The 27,425-nt window shown below is 41.6% G+C and overlaps 2 protein-coding genes across 7 annotated transcripts in view; one reads left to right on the top strand and one right to left on the bottom strand.

The window, feature by feature from the left end:
* Positions 1–20,150, bottom strand: part of CCDC91 (coiled-coil domain containing 91) — a 279,810-nt gene extending 259,660 nt beyond the window's left edge. For 4 of the 6 annotated variants that reach the window (XM_055000772.1, XM_055000775.1, XM_055000774.1 and 1 more), the window contains exon 1: positions 20,116–20,150. The gene's annotated coding sequence lies outside the window, so the exon portion shown is untranslated. Of the gene's footprint in view, positions 1–19,858; positions 19,926–20,115 lie in introns of those variants that run through there. The other 2 variants (XM_055000773.1, XM_055000778.1) reach the window with 2 other exon arrangements.
* Positions 20,151–20,303: 153 nt separating this feature from the next.
* Positions 20,304–27,121, top strand: LOC129343800 (uncharacterized). The gene is made up of 2 exons (XM_055000156.1): positions 20,304–20,446; positions 24,875–27,121. The coding sequence occupies exon 2, from the start codon at positions 25,027–25,029 to the stop codon at positions 26,356–26,358; it is 1,332 nt and encodes a 443-aa protein (XP_054856131.1). The 5' UTR covers positions 20,304–20,446; positions 24,875–25,026; the 3' UTR covers positions 26,359–27,121.
* The last annotated feature ends 304 nt before the right edge of the window (positions 27,122–27,425 follow it).

Genomic DNA, 27,425 nt, shown 5'->3' with positions numbered 1-27,425 from the left:
GGTGAAAAGGAAAGGAGGGGTTCCTTCTGACCACTTCAAAAGCAACTGCTGGGTATACTTAGGACCTGCATGGTCAAAAGCTATGCAGGACAAGGGATGTAACAGGGAGGGGAACTGGGGGAGATTGAGTAACAACACTGGCTGGATCCAACCCCAAGTGCTTTCAGGATAAAACAAATAAAAGTATGTAAATCTGTGAGTTTTTTGAAGAACAATGAAGTCAGACTTGTAACCTTGTTGGAATTAAGACATAGTAGATGTGAAATACTATGTTTTATATAATGCATAAAGTTGATATTTTAGCTTCTTTTGAAATTTCAGAAACTCTCAATGAAGTTAAATGTGTACGTATTATACATTTCTGTTCTTTTTTTACTGCATAACTGGATGTTTTGCCCCTCCCCTCTCCAGTGACTGGTATGGCCCATTGTTTTTTGGCTTATAAAGTAAAACATAACACACAAATCTGTCAAAGTTGTTAGTAATTAGCAATTGTTTAAAAAACAGCATTAAAAACCCAGCCAGAGCATAAAACATAATACACTAAGCAATAAGTGTTAAAACTGTTCAAACTAGGAGCAGACTATGAAAAGATGGTTACTAAAAAAAAAAAAAATTAAAATCCTTGGTTTAACACACACAGCAACGACCTTTATTGGCATAAATAATACAGACGGAACAGAAGAAATGTTGTAGAATAAGTTCATAGGGCAGCACAATCGTGTCCCCAGACAGCAAAATTATCTCGAGATACAGCACAGTCGTAGGAGGCCTGAAAAACACCAGGCTAACAAAATACTCTACATCTTACAATAGCCCTGCAGATAAGATTAGCATATCAAGCACCAATCCATATGCAAAAGAACCTCCTCAGGATACAGTGAAGCATTAGCATTCCATTAGCATTCCACACCCTGGGAAACTCTTACAGGATGACGCAACCCAACCCACCTTCCTAAGTTAATATAAATTACCTGCTAACATCTTCTCCACAGTTTGACAATGAGAGATCTCTGTCTTTCAGTGCCACACCTCTGGAGATGCCAGTCACAGCTGCTGGCGAAACGTCAGGAACTACAATGCCAAGACCACGGCGATACAGCCCAGAAAATCCACAACAACCATCGTCCTCCGGCTGTGAAAGCCTTCAACAATATTTCGACAATATAGTCACAAAGATAATTTAGTGGATGCAGTGTGTAATTGACACAATTGCCTCTAAGCATTCCCTCCCTTGGTGCTCTTGTCCCCAAGACTTCTGGGGAAGACTATTAAAGTGACAGTGGAAGAAAACTCTGGCTAAGTACAACTGAACACAAGTTAAAGCAAATCTGAAAACCTACTCTGTAATGATGATGGCAGCAAAGAAGCTTCTCTGCCACCATCGCATCCACACTGATGCTATGCAGGATATCATGACACTAATTTACAAGCTAGCTTGGCCCCTGACAGCAAATTATAGAGCACTCCCATACTGCAGCTCATTGGGTTTTTTTGGGGGGAGGGGGGTTTGAGCTGGTTTATTTTCAAATCTTTCTTTAAAATCGCATTATTTATATATAAATTATTGCTGATACTTTCCTGTGCATATGATATTTGGCATAGGTAATACTAGAAAAAAAGGGGGAGGGGAGAATCTACAATTAAGCTAGTGCAATTTAGAAGTGAAAAGCTGTGACAGGGTTAGTTGGAGGGCAAAGAGAAAGACCAAAGGACTAGTCCTAACTAGGCTGACTCAGCCAAAAGTCCCATGGAGTTCAGTGGAATTACTTCCCAGTAAGTGTGCTTAGGATCACAGCTCTAACATGACACACTGGAAAGACTATTCTTCTCAAGGTGGTCCATTGCAGCTCATTGTGACTAGAGATGGGCACGAACCAAAATACAAACCAAAATTAAGCACGAACCAGGTCGGTTCATGGTCTGCAAACCACGGTTCATCAGATCCCATTTCTAACAAACTGCCACGAACTTTAGGCTGGTTCATTTGGTTCGTTGTTTGGTTCGTCACTGCAGACAGCCAGGTGCCAATCAATTGGTTTCCTAGGCAACAGAGGAATGGACTTCCTGCAGACTTTCTGCTGACCCAGAAGTGATGATTTTCTGACCTGGATGTGACGTTTTCACGAACCAAATGAACCAGTTCGCGAACCAGGAGCAGGTTCATGAAAGTTCATGGTTCGTAGAATTTGACGAACCACGAACCATATGGTTCGGTTTTTTCCCGTTCGTGCCCATCTCTAATTGTGACCAATCTGCTAAATAAGCAGTGCGATCCTAAGCAGTTACATGCTTATTCCTTCCTACTTGCTTCTTTAAGTCAGTATACTTAGCAGGGTTTACCTCTGCTTAGAATTTCACTGAAAATCATTCACATCTAAGACCAACTTGCATTCTGCATTAACAGTTGCACTGAACTGGTTCCTAAATCCAGAGAAAATTTGTCAAGGCCTGATTTAAGGTAAAAAACATTCACAGATCTGTTTGATACCCAGACAATATTAACTAATAGTTTTTAAAGAAATCCCCTCGGCATTTCTATAGTCCAATGTAATGTAGAGTTTTGCAAGATATGCATCAAGTTCAAAGGGTCACCATCACAAAGCCAAATGACAGAAAAAAATGAGGATTCATTTTTCAAGTTATGTAGAACACACTACATATTTCTGGAAAAGACTGTTTAAGAGCATTTACACCAAAATCCCATTAATAAGTTGCATCAAAATGTGATCCATAGAGTAGGAAAGTAAACTACATAGTCCAAACTCTTATGCTAAGAAGAAATGTGGTACTTTTAAATTGAGTTCACCTCTCTTAATTAACTTGGATACGGTACAATTATGAAATGGAATACTTATAAAAAGTTTGAATGTAGCCAAATCCTAAACATACAGCAGACTTACTCAACAGAAGATTAAATATATTCAATTAGCTACAGATTTCAGATTCTTTTTGAAAAGCCTGCTTGACTATCCATTTTTAACACAAATATTACTCTCTTTTGAAACAGCAGCAAAACTTGTCTGGAAAACAGAAAGATTGAGCAAGACATGGTGCTCCACTGGGGGTGGGGGGGAATCTGCAATATCTGCATCTGTTCAATAGGCAAATAGAAGCTTCCACTTAGGCACTACTTTTGATTTTCAACCAAGTCTTGAACCCTTGACAATTGAACATACATACACACACAAGCCCAGGTGAGCCTGATCTCGTCAGATCTCAGAAGCTAAGCAGGGTTGGCCTTGGTTAGTACTTGGATGGGAGACCTCCAACCAAGACCAGGGTTGCAGAGGCAGGCAGTGGCAAACCATCTCTGTTAGTCTCTTGCTTTGAAAATCCCACCAGGGGTCGTCATAAGTCAACTATGACTTGACATAAGTCATGCCTTTCCCAGGGTTCAATCTCCCTGAAACTTGGGGGGTCTTCAGAGGACAGTGGGGAGTAGGTCTCCTGCAAATTTGGTGAATTTTGGACTTTGGGGGGGTCATTTTAGAGTTCCCCAAAGTAGGTGCCATCAGCCACCCCGTTTTTTACTATTGTGGAGAAAAAAATGACAGCAACTGGGGAAACCCATTGATCATGCCTTTCCTGGGGTTCAATCTCCCTGAAACTTGGGGGAGGGGTCTTTAGAGGACAGTGAGGAGTAGATCTCCCACAAATTTGGAAGATTTTGCTTGCAAAATATCACCCCAGCCCCTGAGACAGCTTCCCCCATAGAGAATAATGGAGATGGCTGGGGACAACATTTTCGGGGCCCATAAAGTGGCTCCCCAAAGTCCAATCTTCATGAAATGTGGGGAGCCTTTAGAGAATCATTAGAAGTAGGTCCCCAGCAAATTTGGTAAAATTTGGTCCTAAAATGCTCCCGCAGACCCCTAGAAAGCCCCAAATTGCATTTCCCATTGAAAATAATGGCCACATTTTACCCAATTTGCTCTTTATTGCTGAGCCAAACTGGAGAACATGTACACCCCCCCACCCACCTCATCCTTTTCAGGTTCATGTATCAGGCATGTTTCTGAATGTCTGCTCAGATGCTCAAACATGTTGCCACGATCTTCCCACTTCCTCCTTATCTTGACTGAAGATGCTGCATGGAGAGGAAGAGGAGGAAGTTATGGGGGGAGGAGGGTCAGGAAGGAGGAGTAGGGAGGCAGCAGCGTCAACTAGAAAATGGGAGAATTTAAAACATGCCATATTAAAAGCAAAACAGTTTGGGTGTCAGCTGGATCTAAGGGTAAAAAGAGGGGAGAGGGAACCGGAAGCCACCCAAAATCAATGCTCTGCAATGACGATTATGACCATGGACACTCGCAACCATGACTACATCAGTTCCCCAACATGAACTAGAGCTATAGGATACATGTTCACCTGGGGTAAAATGGACACAGGCAGGTAGGAGTAAACATGATTCTAGCATGATTCGCATAGCCTCGTGTAACTCGTCTCGTGTAGTTTGGATCTATGACTCCACCACCACCACTACACACAAGCATACACCTCTTAGCTTGAAGCATTTAACCATAGCTGAAATGAAAAGTATCCAGGGTCAGCCAATAAGATTTGGGATTAATATACTGAGCCAGACCACTGGTCCATGGATGTCAGTATTGCCTACTCTGCCTGGCACTAGCTCTCCAGGGTTATACACCAGTCACTTTCATTTAATAACATTTTTCCCCATCTTTACATACCCTCCATCCGTTCGGTAACTGTCTCAGATTGCTTTGTTTTTATGCTGCTTTCAACCTTACAGATAAAGCTGTAAATGCTGCATTTTTATATTTTCAAAGAGAGACCGAATTTGATTACATTACTGATTTTGGGGGGAATAATTTAGAAATTCACAAGAAAGCATGAAATGCTACTAACAGTAAACAATTTTAAGGAAAGGTCACTTAAAAGTTAAGAAACAAAACATACAGACAGAGCTACCAATTGCTGTTGCAGGCCCTATCAACCATAGCCATGACTTCCTTCATTGGCTAAAACAAAGGGGACACAGGAAAGTCCTCTTTCTACTGCACAAAATAAGCAAAAGACTGTCTTCACATTCTGTCTTCTGTCTTTGGATCTAGAAGGCTTTGAAATCTGCTCTTAAAAACAGAAGATGGGAATCCAAGATTTCTATCAATTGCACTGAGCTAAAACAAGTAACATATTTCATAACAAGCATCACTTCTCTTCTATGAATCTCCTCTCCTACAGAAAAGGGGATGAAAATATTTTCCTGTTTACAGTGAGGCAGAAAACAATGACCTCACTCCTATATGGTTTAAGACATCATCAAGCAACCAAACCTGGTCTATTGTGTCATATTGTGACATCAGCATGAAGCTACATGATCCATGATTAATGGATTTTCACCGGCAACAGGAATAGTGTACCTTCATGTCAAAAAAGTGCTGAGGAAGCAACTGCTCAGGCTGGAATATGAAGGCAACACTGCAAAAGCTATAACATTAACAAGTCAATAGGCCTTCAGTTTGACTTAGCAGTATCAAGAATTTCAGAAGAAGACCAAGTCTTCCAAGTAGCTTAAACAAGAATAGTGCACTGTTGCTACCTATCAGCACAATCTTGACCAAATCTTCCATTTTCTCATCAGAGCAAGACTGTCTTTCTAATAAGATCCAAGCTACTATGCACTGTTGGCCAACAGTGTTATGAACCAAGCTAGTATTCTAGCGCATCTAAAGAGCCTTGATTTTAATTTTTCCAAGACAAACCGAAAGTCTTAAAATTTTCACAGAAGCAGATAAGCTACATCATCTCTACGACAGTTGTTTACATGAAGTCTGAAGTGCTTAGGTCCATGATTCAAAATGCCCACCAACATTCAAATTCTATAGACAATTATACCTTTGAAAAAAAGTATTGGCGCTAGCAGGCACTTTTGAAATTTCAGAACAATAGAGTTGGTACTCCACCTTCCCAATATTGTCCAGAATCACTCTAGAATGTTTTTTCAACCAACTCAAGGGCACCATCTTGTGGACAGATAAGCTTATTGGGAGACCAGTGTCTACAGAACCCACATAATCAGAAGGAGGACTTTTTCCTATGGTCTTCAGAAACTGGTGGAATCACCAAATAATAATCTACATTCTGAATGACTAAACAGAATACATTCCTTTCCTCCACATTGGCCTGTTCAGATCATGCAAGAGATCTACAGCCTCTCAATCCAGATTGGTCAACCAAATTCTTCTTATTCAGCAGGTATTCCCTTAGTGTCCATTTCTTTGAAAAGACCCGTAGTGGCCATATGTCACGCACCTGGATTTGATACCATTGTTCTCTTGATGCACTGATTTTTTTTACCATGAAAAAGCAACAACAATAATGGCATGATACAGCTAGGTATTTAATCAAGTCAATTATTTTTTGACAAATGTTGGTCACAACAGAACTTGAAAACCTTAACATTTTCACTAATTATAGCCCAATTCCTTTACTGTAAGTTTTAAGCATCTTAAATAGTAGCATTCTAGCACTTGAATGTAGAATGTAGTAGTTTGATAGCAATTTCTCATTTTGTATCATCACAAACCTAGAACTAGAAATGCTCAATTACTTTCTACCAATACGTTTATTTTAGCAAATATTATTAAATAATTTCCCCCTCTAATTCAGAAAAAAAATCTTAAAATATATGTAAGAGAAGATGAAGGAGGAAAAGATTTTCAAAAGTTTCAGATTAGCTAGACGGACGTTTTCTAACTAAAGAAACCCTTCTTTGAGAATTAAACTCTTAAAACTGAGTGAGTTTTGACTTTATATAACTAATGCATAACTAAGTTTAGTTTTATGATCTTGAAGCATAATCTAATGTAGATGTGTGGTAAGTTAGTTAATTTTTGTTAGAATTTTGTTTATCTAACACTCAAATATCCAGATGCAAATATATTTCAAAACTTCTCTTGGGAACAAGAAGGAAGAAAGTTTAAATAGAATGAAACTACATGTGGGATGCAGTGCACCATCTAGGAAATCGATGCTGAGAAAGCTATCTGTTTCAACAACATTACTTCCACCTAAAAACAGACACTCACGTAGATTATTAATTTAGAAGGGATTATTAATTTAGAAATTCAAGATGAAAAACAGGTAGAGTACCATTTTGAGCAAAACCTAAATTATTTGTTTCTTAAATTTTTTATATCCCACCTTTCCAAATGGTTCAAAGTGGCTTACAATAATAGTTAAAACCAAATTTCTGTTGAAAGCAAAAAAAGAACAAATCCCAAATCTCCCTCTCCCCTCCACAGCAAATTTAGGCTTGAGGCATATTCCAGAAAAGGCACAGCTTGCTGCAAACTTTTCTAATGTAAGGGGATAAACCAGAGTCACAATCTGCCCCGCACCTAGTCATTAGAGGTGTGCAACCAGGAAATACTCAGGCAGTCAAAATACAGCCATGTGGCTTTCTTCTAATTTTGAGAAGCTAATGGCTTCTTTTAAAGTAGCACGAGGAATTAAGCAGTCTCCTTGCTGCAGTCTGTGTGTCATCATGGATACTCTCCACAGAGCTCCTCCATCCTTTCCAGCACGATGCTGAAAGAAAGACCAGGGTCAGTTGCTGAAAGCCCCAATGGTCCGTCATGGAGAGGCTTCCTCTGAAGAATAATTTGCAACACAGGAATAAATGGTAAGGATGTCAAAATATGACAGAGCTCTAAAACATTTTATAACTCTGCTGCACTTCCAAGAAAATGGTGGTGGTGGAGAGTGCCCTCAAGTCATAGCTGACTTATGGCGACCCCTGGCAGGGTTTTCATGGCAAGAGACTCTCAACGGTGGTTTGCAATTGCCTGCCTCTGCAACCCTGGTCTTGGTTGGAATTCTCCCATCCCAAGTACTCACCAAGGCTGATCCTGTTAGACTTCTGAGATCTGATGAGATCAGGCTCTCCTGGGCTGTCCAGGTCAGGGCTCCAAGAAAGTACATTACTTCAAATAAAAACTGTCAAGAAATCTTGGTTTCTACAATGTTACCTCTGCTCTTTCAGGAACCTGACCATCTAATTTGTATAACTGTCAATAAGAAAGCTATGTACCAAAACACATACTATGTTGGAAAAACTTCAAGTATATCGCCACCTAAGCACCTAAAACTTTACACTAGTGGAAGAATTCATGCTATGGTACAGAGTTTTTAAGGTTTTGAAATATTTTTCCACCCCCACAGATACACAGAGCTTCACCTCGCTAAGATAGGTAGGTATTTGTTGTAACGGTCCTTAGACCAGCTATACATAATGGTATTTGTTGTAACGGTCCTTAGACCAGCTATACATAATAAATCAAAGCGTAACAAGATAAAATACATTGTTTAAAATTCATATACTTCAAATAAAATATCAAAACACATATCCTAATACAGCAATATAGTGGTGAGCTTAACCAAATCCTGAGTGAATTTTGTTTCGCTGTATTCCCCTGATATAAAAGCGGTATTAGGCAGAAGTCTTTAAAACTTAATTAGGATGAGGGGACTCCCTCGTGGCCATTCCAGTATTTGATGGTCTGTTTTGTTGTGCAATCACCTGGGCGCAAAACTTAGCTGTCATTCTAGTGACAGCTGGATTTTTGTCAGCCAACAGCTTTGCCAAGGATATGTTATCGGGTAACCCCTCCAATCCAGATAACAAGGGAAGAATTGTCAAGTCTCTAATCCTTTTCTGGAAGGGGCAGTGAAAAAACATGTGTTCCAGGGTTTCCACCTCTCCAAGGGGACACCCGCAATACGGTAACTTCTTATATCCCCCTTCTGTTACCTTGGATGGCATGGCATCACATCTCGCTAGAGGGAAAGCCCTCCTATAGGGAGGGAATTCTAAACTATTTAGATATTGGGCCATCTTCATATGGTATCTGGATTCCTCTGATGCTCTAAATTTAGGATTTTTTATTATGTCTTGCTGACGCTCAATGTCACATACCCTTTGTTTTATTTGTGATTTTGCAGCATCAAAACTTTGGGACAATAGAGCTTCAAGAGAGAAGCCCATCTTTTTTAACTTACTCTCAGTTAGCTGTAGCCACTTTGGCTGGCAGCCGTCCTGAATTATTAAATGGAAAAGGCCTTTTGGATTCTTATGTGTCCTAAGCCATTGGCGAGCCGAGGTCAGAAAAATTCTTGCCTCCATTCTCATTTGTCCTGTTTCTAATCGGAGTAGGGAATTGGGCACCCCGGGTGGAACTTGTAAGATGGATCAGAGAAATTTTCTCCAGAGAATGTAGACCATGATCTGAGATGCCCAAAAAGGTGCCATAAAGGAGTTGGTTAATGCTAAGATACGTTATTATAAGATTCCAAAGGTTGTTCAATAAAAACACCTGATTCAAAGCTAAACAAAGATCATAACCATTCTTTACATTCTTTAATAGCACTGGTGATACAATGTACTTTCACTTCTGCCCCCAACAACCTGTGAATATTCTCTTTACACTTCAACCCCTGTCAAGATTCTCTCAATTGGGTTTATGTATCTTACACAGCAAGCTCCTGATGACAAAAACTCTTGCCATGAGTAACCGATTAAGGCACTTCTAGTCAAAGGATTTCCCTAGATGTGAAACCAATTAGTTTAATGTGTCTGATATTCACAAGTCACACAGGGACAGATCCTTACAAGCCCCAATGCCAGGCTCAGTAATGAACAAGGTCAGTGCGGGTGGTCATAGCATAGACAAGGGAATCTAGCGTAACCCACTGCACTTTTGTGGACCCCTTCTTTCCAAATACTGTTTCCTACGTATCTAACTGAGAATTCACTTGGACAACCAGCATCTCACAAAGCTGCCACTCTAAGTGCAAAGCAACTAAGTGCTAAGTGCAACCAGCAACAAAAAAACCTGATGTGGCACTTGGTAAACTAGTTCGGTTATTCTTCTGCTGGTTATTTTTCTTTTAGTGATCCCCCCCCCCAATCAAGACCAACATCAATTTAAAGGAACAAAACAAAACAAGCCGTTAGTGTTACAAGCTTAAAAGCACCTTCACCTTGCTGCAAACAATACACCACTTTCTTCAGTCAGAAAATAAAGAGGCTAGTCAAGGGCACAAGGAGGAGCTTGGCTTCAGCGCTCCTAGTTTTATCTGTAGAACAAAACACTACCAAAGGGACATCTGATGGGGTTAGCCCCAGCTTCAGTTCCATCTTGGGCCATCACAGTAATACAATGTTTTGATTCATCACTCATCTTTCTTAAAATAGTTCCGTTAAACTAAGTTAAAATTGCAGAGGCTTTTCCTCATTCAATGAAAAATAACCCTACGAACTGCTTTCATCAATCTAGTAGCTTCCAGAAGTATTACCTACACGTTTTGTAAGAAAACACACCAATGTACCATTGCCACCTTCTTAAGTTTCACAGAGAAATCTCTGCCTCCTGCCTTTCCCCCAAGGGTATTGATTCCAAGAGGTTTTCCCTTATACACATCCCACTTCATAAGACCAGCTCATTCCGACGTTTAGAAGTCCATCACCATGATTTGGAACGGGAGATAAACTGTGCCAAAAGATTAAAACAAAATTCAATTGTACACATTGTTGCTTTATTTTTTTAATTATGTGGTTCTGTAACTCAAAACTAATGGAGGGGCAAGGGTTGGATTAATATGAACTGCACAGTAGTCCCTACTGTAATAAAGTTATTGCTCACATTCTATCCTTCATCGGTTTTACCAAATCCAGATGTTTCATAATCATTTACATTTTAACCTAGTCAAACATAGATTTGAATGCTCGTCCACACAATCCACTGTTGACAAACCATCAGAAATATCCCCAAGCTTTTTTAAAAAAATAAGCGTGACCATCATTTATCCAAAACATCTAAAGCGGCAACTGAAATTTCACTTAATGATATCAATAAACTTATGGCTTGTGAAAAAGCTAATAGCTGGCTACTGGAATATAGTTACATTAAAAAGAGTATTAAAATGGTTTAGTTTTATAACTACTTAGCCATTTCGTTCTTTTTTAAAAACAAAAGATTTTTCAGGCAGACTGGCAAACAGAAACAAACTTGTTGGGTGCCTTATACAACTAAACACAATAGCTAGGAAAATAACTTCTAGTTCTGTATGGTTTGCATTCTCTGAAACACAAACAGTGCAATGTTAAGCAGAGTTACTCCATTCTAAGCCCATTGATTTCAATGAGTTTAGACTGGGGTAACTCTGCTTAGGATTGCACTGAAAGTCTACTGCCAGTCTTAGCTAGAAAATACATGCAAAAATATTTCATTTTTTTCCTATTATGAAAGGTTTACTTCTCTGAAAGATGTAAATGACGATCTTTAGTACCAACAGCAAGTCTGGAGAAAATATATCAGCAATGAAGTTTGTTTTCTTTTTGTCCAAAAACTAAGCTCCCAACAACACAGAGATCGCCTGTTTCAGAAAACCAATCATATTTTTCTCATCTTTCCCCCAAATAACCACACAGAATCTTGGTAACATGGATGTTAAACAAAAATTGCCACTGAAATTCATAAAAATAAAAAACTCATCTACATTAACAGATTCCAAGTTCCCACAAGAGAACAAAGTCATCAGTTTTTCAGCTAGGAGTTCACATTGTGAGTGACACATGCTTTTTCCTCCAAAACATATTGCCTAATAGACATTCAGTAACCACAGTTCATTCATAAAGTCCTGACATGACTCCTAACAACATATACTGCTCAAATACACAAAACCTATACACTATGGCTAGCTACTGTAATCCTCTCTGACCACCACCACACACCCCAGCCACATATTAGGGCAAGCAGCCAAACTACAAAAAATCCTATGCAAACTGGGGCCAGGTACCGCGGCCACAGAGCTACCACTAATGCGTCCCTTCTTCCCATGGGAAGATTACACAACAACTCTCAAGACTGCTTGGGTGTAGCAGCTTGCAGCTGCATCTGTTGGAGAAGGCAGTAGACAATCTCACAGCACAAAACTTCTGCAATTCTACATGGTCTGTAATTCCAGAGAAATATCATTGCTTGTTGGTTTGTGGTAAAAACAAGCAGGAGTCTTGTGGCACTTTAAAGACTAACACATCCCAAACGTAAGCTTCCATGGACTACAGCCTACTCTGTCCGACGAATATAGCATGTTCTCGCTACACAGATTTTGGACTGGACTGCAGTCAGGTCGTGGGTCAAGAGATAGGGGACAAGCTGCCTAATCTGACAAAGATAGAAAAATATAGATCTGGCAACTGCCATGACCTTGGCCTCCATTGAAAGGGAGGCATCCAGAACCACGCCCAGACTCCTCACTGTCGGTGCAGGCACGAGCTGTGCCCATCAAGGGTTGGGAACCAAATTCCCGAACCCATCAACCCACAGCCCCCAAGTGCAGGACCTCCATCTTCATAGGATTTTCAATCAACTCTGCTTTAACCACCCAGTCATAGCCTCCAAAGCCCTGGTCAAAATATCTGAAGCAGCATCCTCCTTCCCACCAGCCAGCCTACTTTTATCTGCCTCCCCATCTGCCTTCTCTCCCCCTGGCAGCCTCTCCCTGGGAAAAGTTTGGCCCAGTTGCATGGTGCCAGATGCTAGGCTGAACCAAGGTGCTTGATGGGGAACTTGCAAAGATTTGCAGGGGACACATAACTATCCCAGCATCCCCCTCCCCATTCTCTTTTCTCTCTGTCTTCCTGGCAGGTCTCTTATCCTCAAGTCTCCCATTTTCTCTCTTTCCTTCTCACTCACCAACAAACCTACCTTCTATTTGCTCCCATCTTCCACTATATTCCACCATATTTACTCACTTAATATGTGTTTCTTTTTGTATGTTTGGTCTAAGGACCGTAAATAATAAACAATACAATACTCACTTAATATATATCCCATCTTTCTCCCAAATGTGGACCCAAAGCAGCTTGGGTGGGTTAGGATGAGAGTGTTTAAATGTCTCAAGATCACGCAGTGACATTCAGTAGCTGAGTAGTGATTCAAACCGGAGTCTCGCAGATCCTAGTCTGAAACTCTAACCACTATACAACACTGGCTTTCGTGGGGTGACTGCTATTGAAAAGTAGCAAGTAGCAGGGCCTGGCTGAGTCATGCAAGTTATGTGGAAGCAAGTCTCCCGGTGCTTGCTGCTGGCCCTGGGTCTTCCCTCAAATGCCAAGATAGCCCTGGAAAGAACCTTGCCCCCTCCTCCTGCCTTTTACTGACAGAAACCAAGAGTTGAAGGTGTGCGATACTGTTGTACTTGCCTAGCAACACAAACAACAGTTACTGTCTCTTAAAACTATAAGCACTGTTTCTATTATTGGGAGGGGGTATATTTAACTCTTTAAAAAAATTAGATTCTACTGAAAACATGGGGCATTTTTCTGGTTTGTTGAAAGATTCTTCAGTTCACAGTTCCAGTCTCCAGATTTAAATATCCACAGATCTGGCAATGTTGAGAATTAGATATACTGATAACTGAATGGTCTCTTCACTTTAGTTACATTTGAATTTTACCTGCTTCTCACCTTGTACTTCCTGCATTTCATATCCCTTTGACCCTGCTATTTATAGCTTTATTTCTTCATATTTTTGCCACGTATGTACACCTAGTGAGGATCCACTACATGCATCTGACCAAGTGAGCTCGAATCCATTAACATTTATGCTGGAATACTTTTTCATGTTTAAGTGCCACAAGACTCGTGTTTATAATCATTTTGCTCCAGTCTCTAGGACCAGTTTTTTTAGTATGCAACAGAAACACATGCACAGCCCAAGGTTTTTTTGTTTGTTTGAAATGTCCATTGCCGTACGGGGCTTACTGTTAAAAGATGTTTGCCATTATCACTTGAGGAATGTTGAGATCAGTGCATATGCATAGCAGCAGAGCCCGCAACTTCACCTTTTATGATCTCTGAACCACTACATCAGCGGTACTGCAATCCAGAAAAAAGTGAGTAAGATGCATAAAAGTGGGAATACAAAATGTTGAAAAGGCAGGTCTCTCTGCATATGATGAAACTGTCAAGATAAAAGGCTCCAGTTGAGTTATTTGCATCACTGAGAAGATAACGACTAAAAGATTCCTTTGCGCTTCTCCTTGGTTACATCACTGACCATGCCAGTGTTCCTTGCCATTAGCTTAATGAAACTTCAATGCCAGTTACAAAATGAAAATTCTTACTAGTTACACCAACTAATCAGTGGTTTGAGAAACTGTGGGGCATTAAAACTTGGTCATATTATCATACTGATATTACAGAAAAGCCATATCAAAAGATGAAATTTTGGTAACTATGACTGCACATATCATTTTGCTGGCTTTAAAATTAATTTTTAGATAAGCATTACAAAAAATAATAATTCCTAGCAATCAGGCTCAGATGACATATACTTGGGAGTTCTGAAAGACCATAAAAGAGACACTGTCAATTTAACAAAAAATATGCAACATCATTAAGATAAGTCTCCTTAACAAGGGTTTGGAAAGTCATCAATATTTACATTGATTTTTAAAATGAGATCCAGAAGGAATCCAAGAAACTAAAAGCTAATTAGATAAACATTTATTTCCAAGTAATTGGGTGGAAAGCTAGAATTATTAGAGCTAGAATGAGAGTTGTACACATATGTACAGAAGAACAAGCTTTCCCAGAAAAGAACAAGCAAGGCTTCCGTAAATGTAAGTTCAGTAACATGAATATATGAAGCCACCTTATTTTGTCAGAGCACTCTTTCATTGGCTCCTGTTGTTCAATAGCCAGACTGAGGAAAAATACTGTGAAACTCAAACACTAGCATACTATTTAGTAACCTATGACTTGCGTGCTTCAGATTGTACTGCATTGTTTATTTATTTAGACATACTATAATATTGCCCAAACTGTCCATCAGTGAGCCTGACAATGACAAAAAGTGTCTCTCTTCAGACCATATCTAGACAGTGTTGCCGAAAGGCCTGAAGAAAAACATCCTGTCCCTTTAACAGAGGCTTAATGAATGGAAATTGAGAAAGCAGTAGCTGACCAACTTCAGATCTTCTTGGAAAACTCTAGCACTCTAGACCCTTTCCAGTCCGGATTCAGACCAGGGCATGAGCCAGAGACAGCACTAGTAGCATTAGTGGATGATCTGTGTCTGAATATAGACAAAGGCCATGCCTCCTTATTGCTCCTCCTGGATCTATCTGCAGCCTTTGACACAGCAGACCATGCCATCCTGTTGAGGCATTTAGAAACAGAAGTGGGCATCAAAGGATGTGCCCTGGACTGGTTTAAATCATCTCATGGAATAGACTCAAAGGATTGCCATCAGAGATCAGCTATCTCCAAAATGGGAACTATCTTGTGGGGTTCTGCAGGGCACAATCTTATCTCCCATATTATTCAACCTCTACGTAAAACCTTTAGGAGAAATTTGCAGCTATGGAGTAGAATGTCATCAATATGCAGGTGACACCCAACTCTATATCTTGCTATCCAAGTCCCCGCAGGATGCAGTAGAAATCTTAGGTAGAAGCCTGACCACCATGGTGAAATGGCTGAAAAATAACAAATTGAAATTGAACCCAGACAGGACTGAAGTGATGCTTGTTGGGAAGTCAGAGATCTTGAAAGACACTGTACTCCCCACTTTCGATGGAGTTTATCTGACCCTTGCAGACTCAGTTAATAGCCTACGGGTTATACTGGATCCAGCACTACTACTAGAAAAACAAGTTAAGGTAGCTGCAAAAAAATGTTTTCTACAATCTCATTCTAGCCTGGAACATGGCTTCTTATCTTGACAGCCGACCTGGCCACCAGGATTCATGCTATGGAAACATCAAGACTTAACTATTAATGCACTATACACTGGTCTCCCATCTAAGTTAACTAGGAGGCTCCAATTGGTGCAAAATGCTGCAGCTCGACTGTTAGCAGGAGCATGAACATCACTCCCATCCTACAGTTACTCCCTTAGCTACCTATCAATTACCGTGCTCAATTCAAGGTACTGGTTATTACATACAAAGCTCTTCGTGGCCTTGATCTGACATACCTACGGGACCGCCTCCCTCCCTATGTCCCTCCACGGCAGCTTCGCTCATCTGAACAGGATCTCTTGCAGGTGCTAGCCTGCACACGGATGAAATCAACAGCAGCCTGTGAATGGGCTTTCTCTGTGGTGGCCCCTACTCTACAAAATGACCTGCCTGAGGAGATCAGAAGAGCCCCCAATCTTGAGTTTCAGTGAGAAAGGCGGACTATGAATGAATGAATGAATGAATGAATGAATGAATGAATGAATGAATGAATGAATGAATGAATGAATGAATGAATAGCTGCAGCTTTTCATGTATAGAGATAATGTCAGGCTATGGATGACAGGATACAGCAGACAGACCTCTGGGCCATTGCATCAAGACACAAGTTCCTGGTTAAATGGCTTTTTATTCAGAAATCAGATCATTTCCATATACAGGTCCATCGTTTACTTAGACACAAGAAAGCTTCCAAGCAATACAGCTTCCTTGAAAGGAATAGAGACTTGAGGAAAGTACAGGGCTAAATACTCAAACATTCCCCTCCTCCCTAACCCACAAGTTTGAGCGGGAAGAAGTCTGGGAATCTCTGCTGGGGTTTATACACCAGCTAGACACGACAGAAAGAGGCATAACAGAAATGGTGACATTTCAGACACTACAAGGTCATTTCGGTGAGCTTCAAAGAAATACGCAGATTACACAGATGCGCTCTCAGGCAAGGAGGAAGAGAAACAAAAGTGATGCATGTAGCATTTGCAATATGAAATCAAACCACAATATTGACAATTAGCATCCCCTAGAACAATGACATGGATGGAGGGGTACAGACATACATGACAGATAAAGCCTCTATTAAAGTATCAGAACATATTTTCTTCATTTTTCTCCAAACATCCAGAATGCCTTGTTTCAGTATGTGAAAAGCAGATATAATTATCCATATAATTAACCATTTGCAACGTAATTAGGGCCAGCAAGTTTCCATGTTAGAGAGTAGGACTTCAGGAAAATTTAGTTAGTTACTTAATTTCTACTCCATATTTCTCTCCAATGGGGACCCATAGCAGCTTACATTGTTCTCCTCTCTTCCATTTTATCCTCACAACAACCCTGTGAGGTAGGTTAGGCTGAGCATGCGTGACTGGCCCAAGGTCACCGAGTACTTCCATGGAAGAGTGGGGATTTTAACCTTTTACCTCCCTCACACGCTAACCACTATGCTACTGGCTCTGAAATTTGATTTGAGCCTTACCAGCTTCTGATTTTGAAAACTAAGCACTGCACAGAGATTTAAACTATCAGAAAAGCCTGGAGAGGGTTCAGGCACATTAAGCCGAATGGGACATTCAGAGGGAGTATTGAATTTTACTTACACTTATTCTATTTTTTCAGGACTCACATCTACATGTAAAAATTAACATCTTCATTTCATCACTACTATCAGTTTTTATATATTTGATTATATTCCACCTGTATACTCGATGCTATACACAGCCTATGAGCATCTGCGGTGCCATTCCCAAAATAATTACATCCGGTCTTGATACACATGTAGTTAAGATGGTAAGAGGACGCACAGCAGACAGTGTGGCTCCTATACAGGTCTGAACACAATCCCTTCTCATCTTTTTAGCACGGTCCATGGCTCCCTTGTGAGTAATTAGCATATGGTTCAAAATGAACATAGCCCTTTCTCTGCCATAAAAGTTACTTCCAGATTGTTATCTCAGCTCCTGCCCAGCTAGTTTCAAGCACATACACAAAAAGCGTTTTATGTTAACTTTCCTTCCTCTTGCCCATACACTCACACCAACCTTAATTTGTGTCTGAACTGAAGGCTGCTATATGTGATACAGTGAGAAAGAAACTGCCTCCAAATACAAATACCTTTCCTCACTACTAAGCAGCTAAAGTACCTTGTTCTCACACACACTAGTAGGAGAAGTGGAGGGGAGTTCAGGCAAACGGAAGAGCTACTTTCTGCACAATTGGAACACAGCTCCAACCCATTTGCTGGTATACCAAAATCCATTCCATTTTTTCCAAGACTCGCCCATCTTTCTTTAACAGATCCTGTGGGCCCCTCACAGTGGAGGGCTCAGAGCACCTGTCCCTTTTGTCCACTGGATAAAGTGGCCCTGATTTTGGGCGATGGGGGGGGGATGCTTACCATGTAAACATCCACGGTATTTGCACTGACAAATGACTAATAAGGAAAACCATCAAAGACACAAAATACAAATGTACAACAGCCAGAAAAGGGACCTGCACATTCCACAACAGTGGTTATTATGAAAGGGGTTGAAAAGGAGTCACCGAGTAGTCACCGAGACAGCCACATTTAGAATAGCATGTCCACATTTAGAATAGCATGTCCAGTTCTGGGCCGATTCCAGACGGGCACAAATAAAGCGAGTGCTTTCGCTTTTCCAGCGACCTCACTCGTAAAAACCCGTAATGTCCCGTCCCTGCTTACCTCCGGTTCATGGCGCTGTGTTGCGCTCCAGAAGCGGACGGTGTGAACGCCGTATTGTGGGTTTGCACACTTCTGGATGCTTCGTCGCTGTGGAGAGGCCCTCCCCTTTCCCTCCTTCCTTTGCCGGCTGGCCAGCAACAATATTCCCTTAATTTTTTTAAAAAAAACGGGCGCCATTTGCGCAGTTGCACGTTTGCGCACATCGAACTGTGCAAATGCGCACAAATGCACAAATGTTGATGCTGCGTATTCGCATACCTGCACATTTGCGCATTTGCGCAAAACACGTAAAAAAATTTAAAAAAAAAACCAATGCGAACCAATGAAGGCCGCCGACGTCAACTGTGACGGGGAGGAAACAACCAATCCCGGGTACCTCAGTTGGCCATGCGAACATCCGGAAGCAGGATGGCACGGCACGCTGCGAGACAAAGCGGATGGAGACGAAACTGAACGTGTGGCCGGTAAGCAATTAATTCCGCAGAAAAACCGCAATTTCTGGCCATCTGGAATCGGCCCTGGTTACTTTATACCAATTAGATCCTGAAGCAGACAACCAAAACAAAGAGATGGAGCACCTTTTTCTATGAGGAAAGTGTAAAGCAGTTGAGAAAAGAGGTGTAAAGGAGGTTTGAAAAGGGGCAAACCATATTAGTCAGCAAAATAAATTTTAAAAGCCAGCGGCCCCTTAAAGGCTCATCTTTAAATAAATGTTGTTCATCTTTAAGGCAGCCTCTGGATTTTTGTTTTATAAATGATTTTTTTTTAATTAAGTGACCCCAAAGCAAACTGGAAGTGTTAAACTGGCCAGCAGTGCCAAGACCAGATCCAAAAGTGGCCTGCTCCAGAGGTAAGGAAGCCATGAAATTCACTAGGTTGACATTTGGCCGCATCAATATAGAGTAGGGAGATTCTAATGTGGAGAGCCGGGTTTGATTCCCCACTCCTCCACTTGAAGCACCCGGGTGACCCTGGGTCAGTCTCAGCTCTTTCAGAGCTCTCTCAGCCCCACCCACCTCACAGGGTGATTGTTGTGGTGGGAATAATAATACTCTTTGTAAACTGCTCTGAGTGTGGCATTAAGTTGTCCTGAAGGCCTGTATACAAATCTATCATCATCATCATCACCACACACTTTGTAAACTGCTGTGAGTGGATGTTATGAGTCGAATGTTGTTTGGTATATGAGTCGAATATTGTTATTGTTAATGTTATTATTTATTAATGTCATCTGTCATACTGTCATAATGAGACTCAAGGCGGATTACAGAGTGAGATCAGCACAGTCAATATCAATAAACAATGGCATATGGTAAATCAAAGCAAGTTTACAAAGACGTTAACTTTAGCAAAAATGCAATGCAGAGCCTCTGACTGGCCTACCTCACAGGGTTGCTGTGAGGATACAGACGGAGAGGCGCCCTTGGGAAAAGAATAAAAGCGCCGCAACAAGGTAGGCAGAGCGCGACTGGCGGCGGGGGGGGGGGAGGCCCTGCCCGAGCCCGGAGGCTTCCCACGCCTGTGAGGGGGCGAAACATTTGGGGCGCTTGGGCGGCCCCTGCGGGAAGCCCCGTGTCTCCGCCGCGGCTGAGGGGAGAAAAGCCGCGTCGCCTCCCGCCCCTCCTCCCCCCGCCCCTCACCTTCAGCCGCCGCTTCAATCCGCCGGCGCAGCGCCACCCCGCCCCCTCGCCGGCGAAGCGCATGCTCAAAGAGAGGCCCCGCCCCTTCTTCCGCTGGCCGGCACCTCCCCGTTTCTCCGGCGGGGGGGGGAGAGAACGAAGAGCGCGTCACGTGGGGGCGACTTCCGGTTTCACTTTCTGAGGCGGGAGCGGTCCGTCGCTCCTCTTCGCTCGGCCCTTTCGCCTGCGGATTCGGGAACTCTCGGCGCCCTTGGGCTGCCTCAGGCTCCGGCCTGCAGGGATCCCGTCCGAGGCCTGCCTTGGGGGCTTCCTGGCTGGTATTGAGGAAAAGGTAAAAAAGATAGGCCTTCCTGAATTTTCCAGTTATGGTGCTCGGCGCCTTCTTAGGAAATAAGCCGGGGGGGTTTTGTGGCCCTTGAAAGCCTGCAGAGGCCGTTTTGGGTCACGGGCTGCTGCGTTTGACAGCCTCCAGGTGGCTGGAAATCTCCCGGAATTATAATTGATCTCCAGGCTATCGAAATCACTTCGCCCGAACAAAATGGCAGCGTGGGAGTAGGGTTGCCAGCCTCCAGGTGGTGCCTGGAGATTTCCCGGAATTGCAACTGATCTGCAGCTGATCAGTTCCTATGGAGAAAAAGTCTGCTTTGGAGGATGGACTGTATGGCATTATCCCCCACTGAGGTCCCTCCCCAAAACCTGCTCCCTCCAGGCTCCACTCCCCAAACCTCCAGGAATTTCCTGACCTGGACCTGGGAACTCTGCTTGGGAGGGTGAACTCTGTGGCATAATACCCTGCTGAGGTGCCTCTCCGCGCCAAACCACACCTGTCCCAGGCTCCACCTTCCCAAATCTCCAGGAATTTCCCAACCTGAAGCTGGCAACCTCACAGCCTCTACCTTACATGGAGTGGGGGGAGGATCACAACACACCACACGCACTTGCTCCATGATTGGGAAACCCGAGTTCAAATCCCCACCCTGCTGCAAGGACTCCTGTGGGACCTTAGGCCAATTTCACTCTCCCAGCCTTGTTGGAAAGGTGACAGAGGGAGAAGAGGACCGTGAAACTCCCAGCTTAAATATGGGATGGTTATTCTTTCAGCTTCCCTTGCCTCATGGGGTTTAGGAAATGAAACGGGAGAAAACAGGTAGGATGCCCTGAGCAGCTTGGGGGGAAAGGATAGCTGTTTGCAGCAGTGTTTCCAGTTTTGTGATGGGGTGCTCCAGGAAAACTTGCTGGGATAAAATCTTACTAGTCTTTAAGGTGCTGTGTGAACACGTGTAGCAGTTATATACTGACATAATATACAGACATTATTAAGTAGAAAAGAGCAAGAGTCCCATAGCACCTAGAAGTGCACCACAAAATTTGTGGTAGAATATAAGCTTTCGTGAGACACAGCTCACTTCTTCAAATTCTTCTTCAGGTATCTGAAGAACTGAGCTGTGACTCATGAAAGTTCATATGCTACCCCAAATTTTGTTAGTCTTAGAGATGCTACTGGAATCTTGATCTTTTCTACTGCTACAGACAGACGAACACAGCTATCCATCTTCAGGAGTTTGAAGAAGTGAGCTGTGACTCACGAAAGCTCATACCCTACCACAAATTTTGTTAGTCTTATAGGTGCTACTGGACTTTTGCTCTTTTATACTGCTACAGACAGACTAACATGGCTACCCATCTTAATGTTATTAAGGTCAATATTGTCTACTCTGGCAGGTAGTGGCTTTTCATCCAGAGTCACAGATAGAAAGTTTGGGCCAGTTGATCTTTCAGCTATGCCTACCTGGGGTATGCTGCTTGTAATGAGTGTGCTCTGCCACTGAACCACTCATCCTTATTTTTTTTTTCAGCAGTAGACAAAAATGGGAGGTCCTCAAATTATTACGACAGAAGATTCTTCTTACAGTTACAGTTGCTAGCTGTTTACTGAACTTGCTTTTGTGCTGCCTAGTAGGTGCTTGTATGCAGAAAAATAGCAAATGTTCTGGCATGCCGATAAAGAGGTAGCATAAAGCTTGCTTAATTTTTGCACATCAGGCCTAATTTACACATGCAGGAGAAGGAGGTAGGAAAATGGACTGTGCCACATCAGACTGCAGATGGAATATACCCATCTGATAAAATAATTCCCTCTCGTTAGAAAAGAAGTAAAGCAAATATATGGGGAGCTTTTCCTTTGCTTTTCTTTGGCTTATACAGAGGTTTTCTAATATGAAGGAGCATTAAAAACTGGAATCCATCACCTGCAGATTGCGGTGGTTCAGTCCATTCATTCTTGGATGTACTGAAATAATTGACAAGATTGCCCGTTTGAAACTGTGGGAATCTCTCTTAAAAAGCAACAAGATAGAAGCAAATAAAACATAACCATATAGCATATAATGAGAACCACAAATGTTGAACATATAATGAGAACAACATATGTTGGTAGACTTGATTGGGCTACAGTGAAAAAAGCTTCAGATAATGCAAAGGTGAATATAAAATAGGGAATGCTTTAGAAGAAATAAGGCACAGTGGTTTTGTTTAAAGTCGCCTTGGGCCTTTACTACAGCTCTTCCAAACGTCACCTTCAACTTTTACTTCAGGAAGGCCCTCGTCAAACTAATACTGCTTTTTTCTTCACACATACACAGTTTCAGGTATTCTTTACCCATACTTTTACCTGGAGAACACCTTTCTGGAGAACACCTGTCTAGGGGCTTGGAAAGGCTCAGCACAAGGCACTCCCAAGGTCCCGCAGCGGTGGGGGGGGGGCTCCCCACCACCTCCACAGGGCCTTGGGAGGGTTGCACGCAAGCCAAGGGCTGCACACAAGCGAAGTGGTGGCCGAGGGGCCTGAAGAAGAGGGAGCCCCCATCTCTTCCCCATAGCCCCCCCTTCAATTGATGCTGCAGGGAGAGGCGGGAGGCGGGAAGCGCTGCTTGGGCCCGTGTTTTCCCAAACAATGGGCCTTATTGCTAGTAGTTATATATTCTTAAAGACATATTCACAGACTCAGTCACAATGACGGATTTTCCATACAAATCTCCACTTACAAAATAACCGTTCTTTGTCATCCATACAAAGTGCCCTGTGGCGCAGAGTGGTAGGCTGCAGTAGTGCAGCCCAAGCTCTGCTCACGACATGAGTTCGATTGTAGCGGAAGCTGGGTTCAGGTAACCAGTTCAAGGTTGACTCAGCCTTCCATCCTTCCAAGGTCGGTAAAATGAGTACCCAGTTTCCCTGGGGTAAAGTGTAGATGACTGGGGAAGGCAATGGCAAACCACCCCCTAACAAAAAGTCTGCTAAGAAAACGTCATGATACAACGTCCCCCATGGGTCAGTAATAACTTGGTGCTTGCACAGGGGACTTACCTTTATCGTCCACACAAACAGAGACTCTCTCAGGCTCCACACAGTTTTCCTGAATTAGCCAGAATTAGGCTCTCAGACTAAAAATTGCAGTTTTCTCTGTCTACCCCCCCACACACCAAACAGCTATCTTCCAATCACAGCACACTCACTCATTCTGCCCCTGCCTAACATCAGAGGACTGCATTTAAACCTGCAGGAACCAACATGCAAAAATCCTATATTTATACACAAATAAAATGCATAAGCTTATTTATATGCAAAACATTACATAAAGGAATGGATCAAACACAGTTAAGTGGGAATAGAATGTTATTCCATGGAACCAGAGTGATTGCTCTAATTGTAGTGGCAAGTTTGTACTATTGGTTCTATCTGAAGAGAAGCGTGTGCTGTTATTGTGTAGAGATCTTAGCAGAAAACGAAAGTAAAAGTAAAACCGATAGACAATTCTGAAATCTGGCTGGAAAATGTTTGGTCAGGTTTCTGTGATGTGCTGAAGTAGCAGTATTTCCATCCCCCACCCCCCGCCGCCGCCCCTTAAAAGGTTGTTAGGATAATATAGATGTGTATTCAAGCTACTAGCTGAATATAAATAATTGGAGGACTCCATTTAACACAGATTAATTGCTACTGAGTCTGAGAAAAGAAACCCTTAGTGAAGGAAAGTATGCTACCAAAGGGAAGTATTTCTGTACTGCCCGCCCCTCTTTGCTTGATCTCAGCCACCCACATTGCTTTGGGGAGGGACGGTGACTCAGTGACAGAACATCTTTTTATGTAGAAGGCTCTGGACTCAGTCCCCAAGTAAAAGGATGTGAAAGATCTGCCTATAGAGAGCCATTGCCAATCAGGGTATAAAATACTGACCTTGATAGACCAATGATATTACTCTGGATAAAGCAGTTTCATGTGTTAATATGATTTCTGCTTTGATCAATAGGGATGAATATCAAAACTATTGAACTTCCACGATTGTTTTTTAAACCCACCACACATTTAAGGAAAAGCTCATTTGTCAGGTTTAAGAAGCAAGAAAAGAGTGCTGCTATTTTTAATCTTTATGCAATGTGTTTAATGTTTTATGTTTAATGTTTAATGGAATGTTTTAAATGTTTTGATGTTGTTATCCGCCCTGAGCCTGCTTGCGGGGAGGGCGGAATATAAATACGATTAAATAAATAAATAAATAAATAAATAAATAAATAAATAAATAAATAAATAAATAAATAAATAAATAAATATTGCTTAATGGAGCAAAGGGCAGTAGTTTATGTGCTGTTTTTATTTTGTTGGTTGTTATACTGTGTTTTATTTGCTTCCATCTTGTTGCTTTTTAAGTTTCATTGAGTATGAGGTAGGATATAAATATTTTAAATAAATATTATCTATTATCTAGATGGTGAAAACCTATACCAGCCTTCCGATCACAGAAACCTGGTATCTTCCAGCAAGGCTTTTGTGGCTACTGTGAAACGGGTTTTTGAACAAGTGGAAAGTTAACTTTTGTTGCACAACAAGCCAGGGAAGGTGTACAAACATTCTCACATCATGATATCTTCCATCAATTATATGGGTGTTGATAGTCAAGCAAACCTAAAAAGGGTGCAGAATCCATCATACAGGCCACGTAAACGAAGAAAAAAGATCAGCAAGGATGAAATGTGTAAAATTTTGGAACTTGCTGACCATCTTGATTCATTCATAACAAAGTTTATGGTAGTGCCTGATATCACTGTCTCATTTGGACATCCAGAACTCGTGGAAGAGGCGTGTGCTCTTCTTTCCCTATCAAGTGAAGATAATAGCTTGCCTCAGCTTGTCTCTTATGACGCTACCTTTAAACTTGGTGATTTCTATTTGTCTCCCATAGTCATGAGAAACATCAAATTAAAAGGCAACCCAGTATTCCCTTTGGCTTTTCTCCTTCATATGGAAAAAATTACATCATGCCATCAGGATTTCCTGTGTGAAATATTTACAAAATTGGGGACAGAGCATATGAAAAACATACCATTTGTGACTGATAGAGAAAAGAGTATTAGAGAGCCCTTGCAAATGAAGTTCCCACACATCCCAAATGTGTACCACAGGAATCATATTATGAGAGATGTCAGCACCTGGATTAAAAAGCATAGAGGGAATAATAATGACCCTAAGGTTTTAAAAGACCACATTGCACTGTTTTTGAATTCAGCATCTGAGGAAGAATACCAGCACAAGTATGAACAGTGTAGTCTCCTGTGGAGGCCATCCTTCAAACAATACTTTGATAAAGAACTGAAGGATCTCATACCAAAACACGCAGCCAGGTTTTTTATTCAGAAATTTTCAGCCTTCGAAACTGATGTTACAGCAACCAATAACATTTGTGAAAGCATGAAGAAGGTCATAAAGAATGAATTGGATTGGAAGGATATGCCTGCAGATAGCATTGTACACTCTATGTACCGTATGCAAACTTTTTTTCTTTATGAATTCCAGCGAGCGTATTGTGGTCTCGGAAATTATGCACTCAAGGAACAGTTTTCATACTTGTGCAGAACAACAGGAGAGTCACAATTTCCATTCTATCCTCTGGAGACAATTTTTGATAGTATAAAATCAGGCAAGTGCCCCCCAATGAAAGGTGTAGAAAAAACAGAAGATAACAGAGAGAGTCAAACTTATCTGGCCCAACTTTGCATAGAATCGGGCGGAGTTGTCCTCTTCCCCCAGACTGCTACGTTTGCTGTGCAAGATGTTAATGATCGCAAAATGCATGCTGTAAAACTTTATCCTAAACCTCCCATCTGTTCCTGTGCCAGTAGCGATCTCTGTTATCATATCATAGCCGCTCAAATGGCAATTGGGTATGTTAAAAAAGTTGAAAGGCGGATATAAAAAAGCTGGAAGAAAAAGGAAAGAGCAGAGATCTATGATTATAACAGTACCTGACTCATTTCTGGGTGCATCATAGGATGAAAATGTTGTGCTGGGCAATCCAGAGAACACTGAAGTTATACTGGCTAGTTCAGAGCTTGAGAGAACAAACCCCTTTAGCCTTTCTGCCAGAAGAACCATTTCTAACACATTCTACCCCCAAAGTGAAAAAATGACCACTTGGAAGATCCTGGAATACAGCGGCAATGGAAATGGATGCATGCTTTATATAATTAAGTTTGGAGCATGGGTGTGTGATGAAACTGGAAGAAAATTTTAATCTGTCCAATGTGTACATCACAGTATGACTCCTGGTGACACAGTTGATAGACATACAGACAGACAAATATATGTTTAATCTTTTCTGGATAGCTATATGGGTTGTAATAAGGATACTGTGCTAGTTCAATTCAAAAATGATATCCCCAGTCCTGGGGCTCCATTCTTCTTAAAAGGATGGTTTTCAGTACATTCTAGTATTTTTTAAAAAGTCTGTTTCTTGTTTTATTTGTACCTTTGCTATGTTCTTAGTTTGTTTCAATGGGAAAGAAATGTTTCAGGCTCTGGTGGTAAGATTTTTTGTAAGCATCCTATATGGAATGCCAAGCACATTGACATAAATTATGATACACAAATCTCTTCCTCAGGCTGGGTATTCATTCCCTTCGCCATTTAAAGGTGCCACTTACCACCTTATGTTAATAAAAGTATTGCTTTTTGCTGAGCCACTTCATTTTATTGGTATAGACTAAAGTTGCTACGAAACTCAGATTAGTAAGAGATCACTTCTTGGATACACTTTTATCAGTTATATTATAATTATAATAACATTTGATTTATATACCATTCCTCAGGATAACTTAACACCCACTCAGAATGGTTTACAAAATATTAGCCCCACAACAACAATCACCCTGTGAGGTGGGTGGGGCTGAGAGAGCTCTGAGAGAGCTGTGACTGACCCAAGATCACTCAGATGACTTCAAGTGGAGGAGTGGGGAATCAAACCTGGTTCTCCAGATTAGAGT

Source organism: Eublepharis macularius, chromosome 16 (genome assembly GCF_028583425.1).
Source record: "Eublepharis macularius isolate TG4126 chromosome 16, MPM_Emac_v1.0, whole genome shotgun sequence".
NCBI lineage: Eukaryota > Metazoa > Chordata > Lepidosauria > Squamata > Eublepharidae > Eublepharis > Eublepharis macularius.
The sequence above is the reverse complement of the archived record's forward strand: the minus strand, read 5'-3'. Positions and strand labels throughout refer to the sequence as shown.

What these genes read in the sequence shown, in the direction of transcription:
- LOC129343800 (XM_055000156.1), top strand. Translation starts at nt 25,027, where the DNA reads ATGATATCTTCCATCAATTATATGGGTGTTGATAGTCAAGCAAACCTA.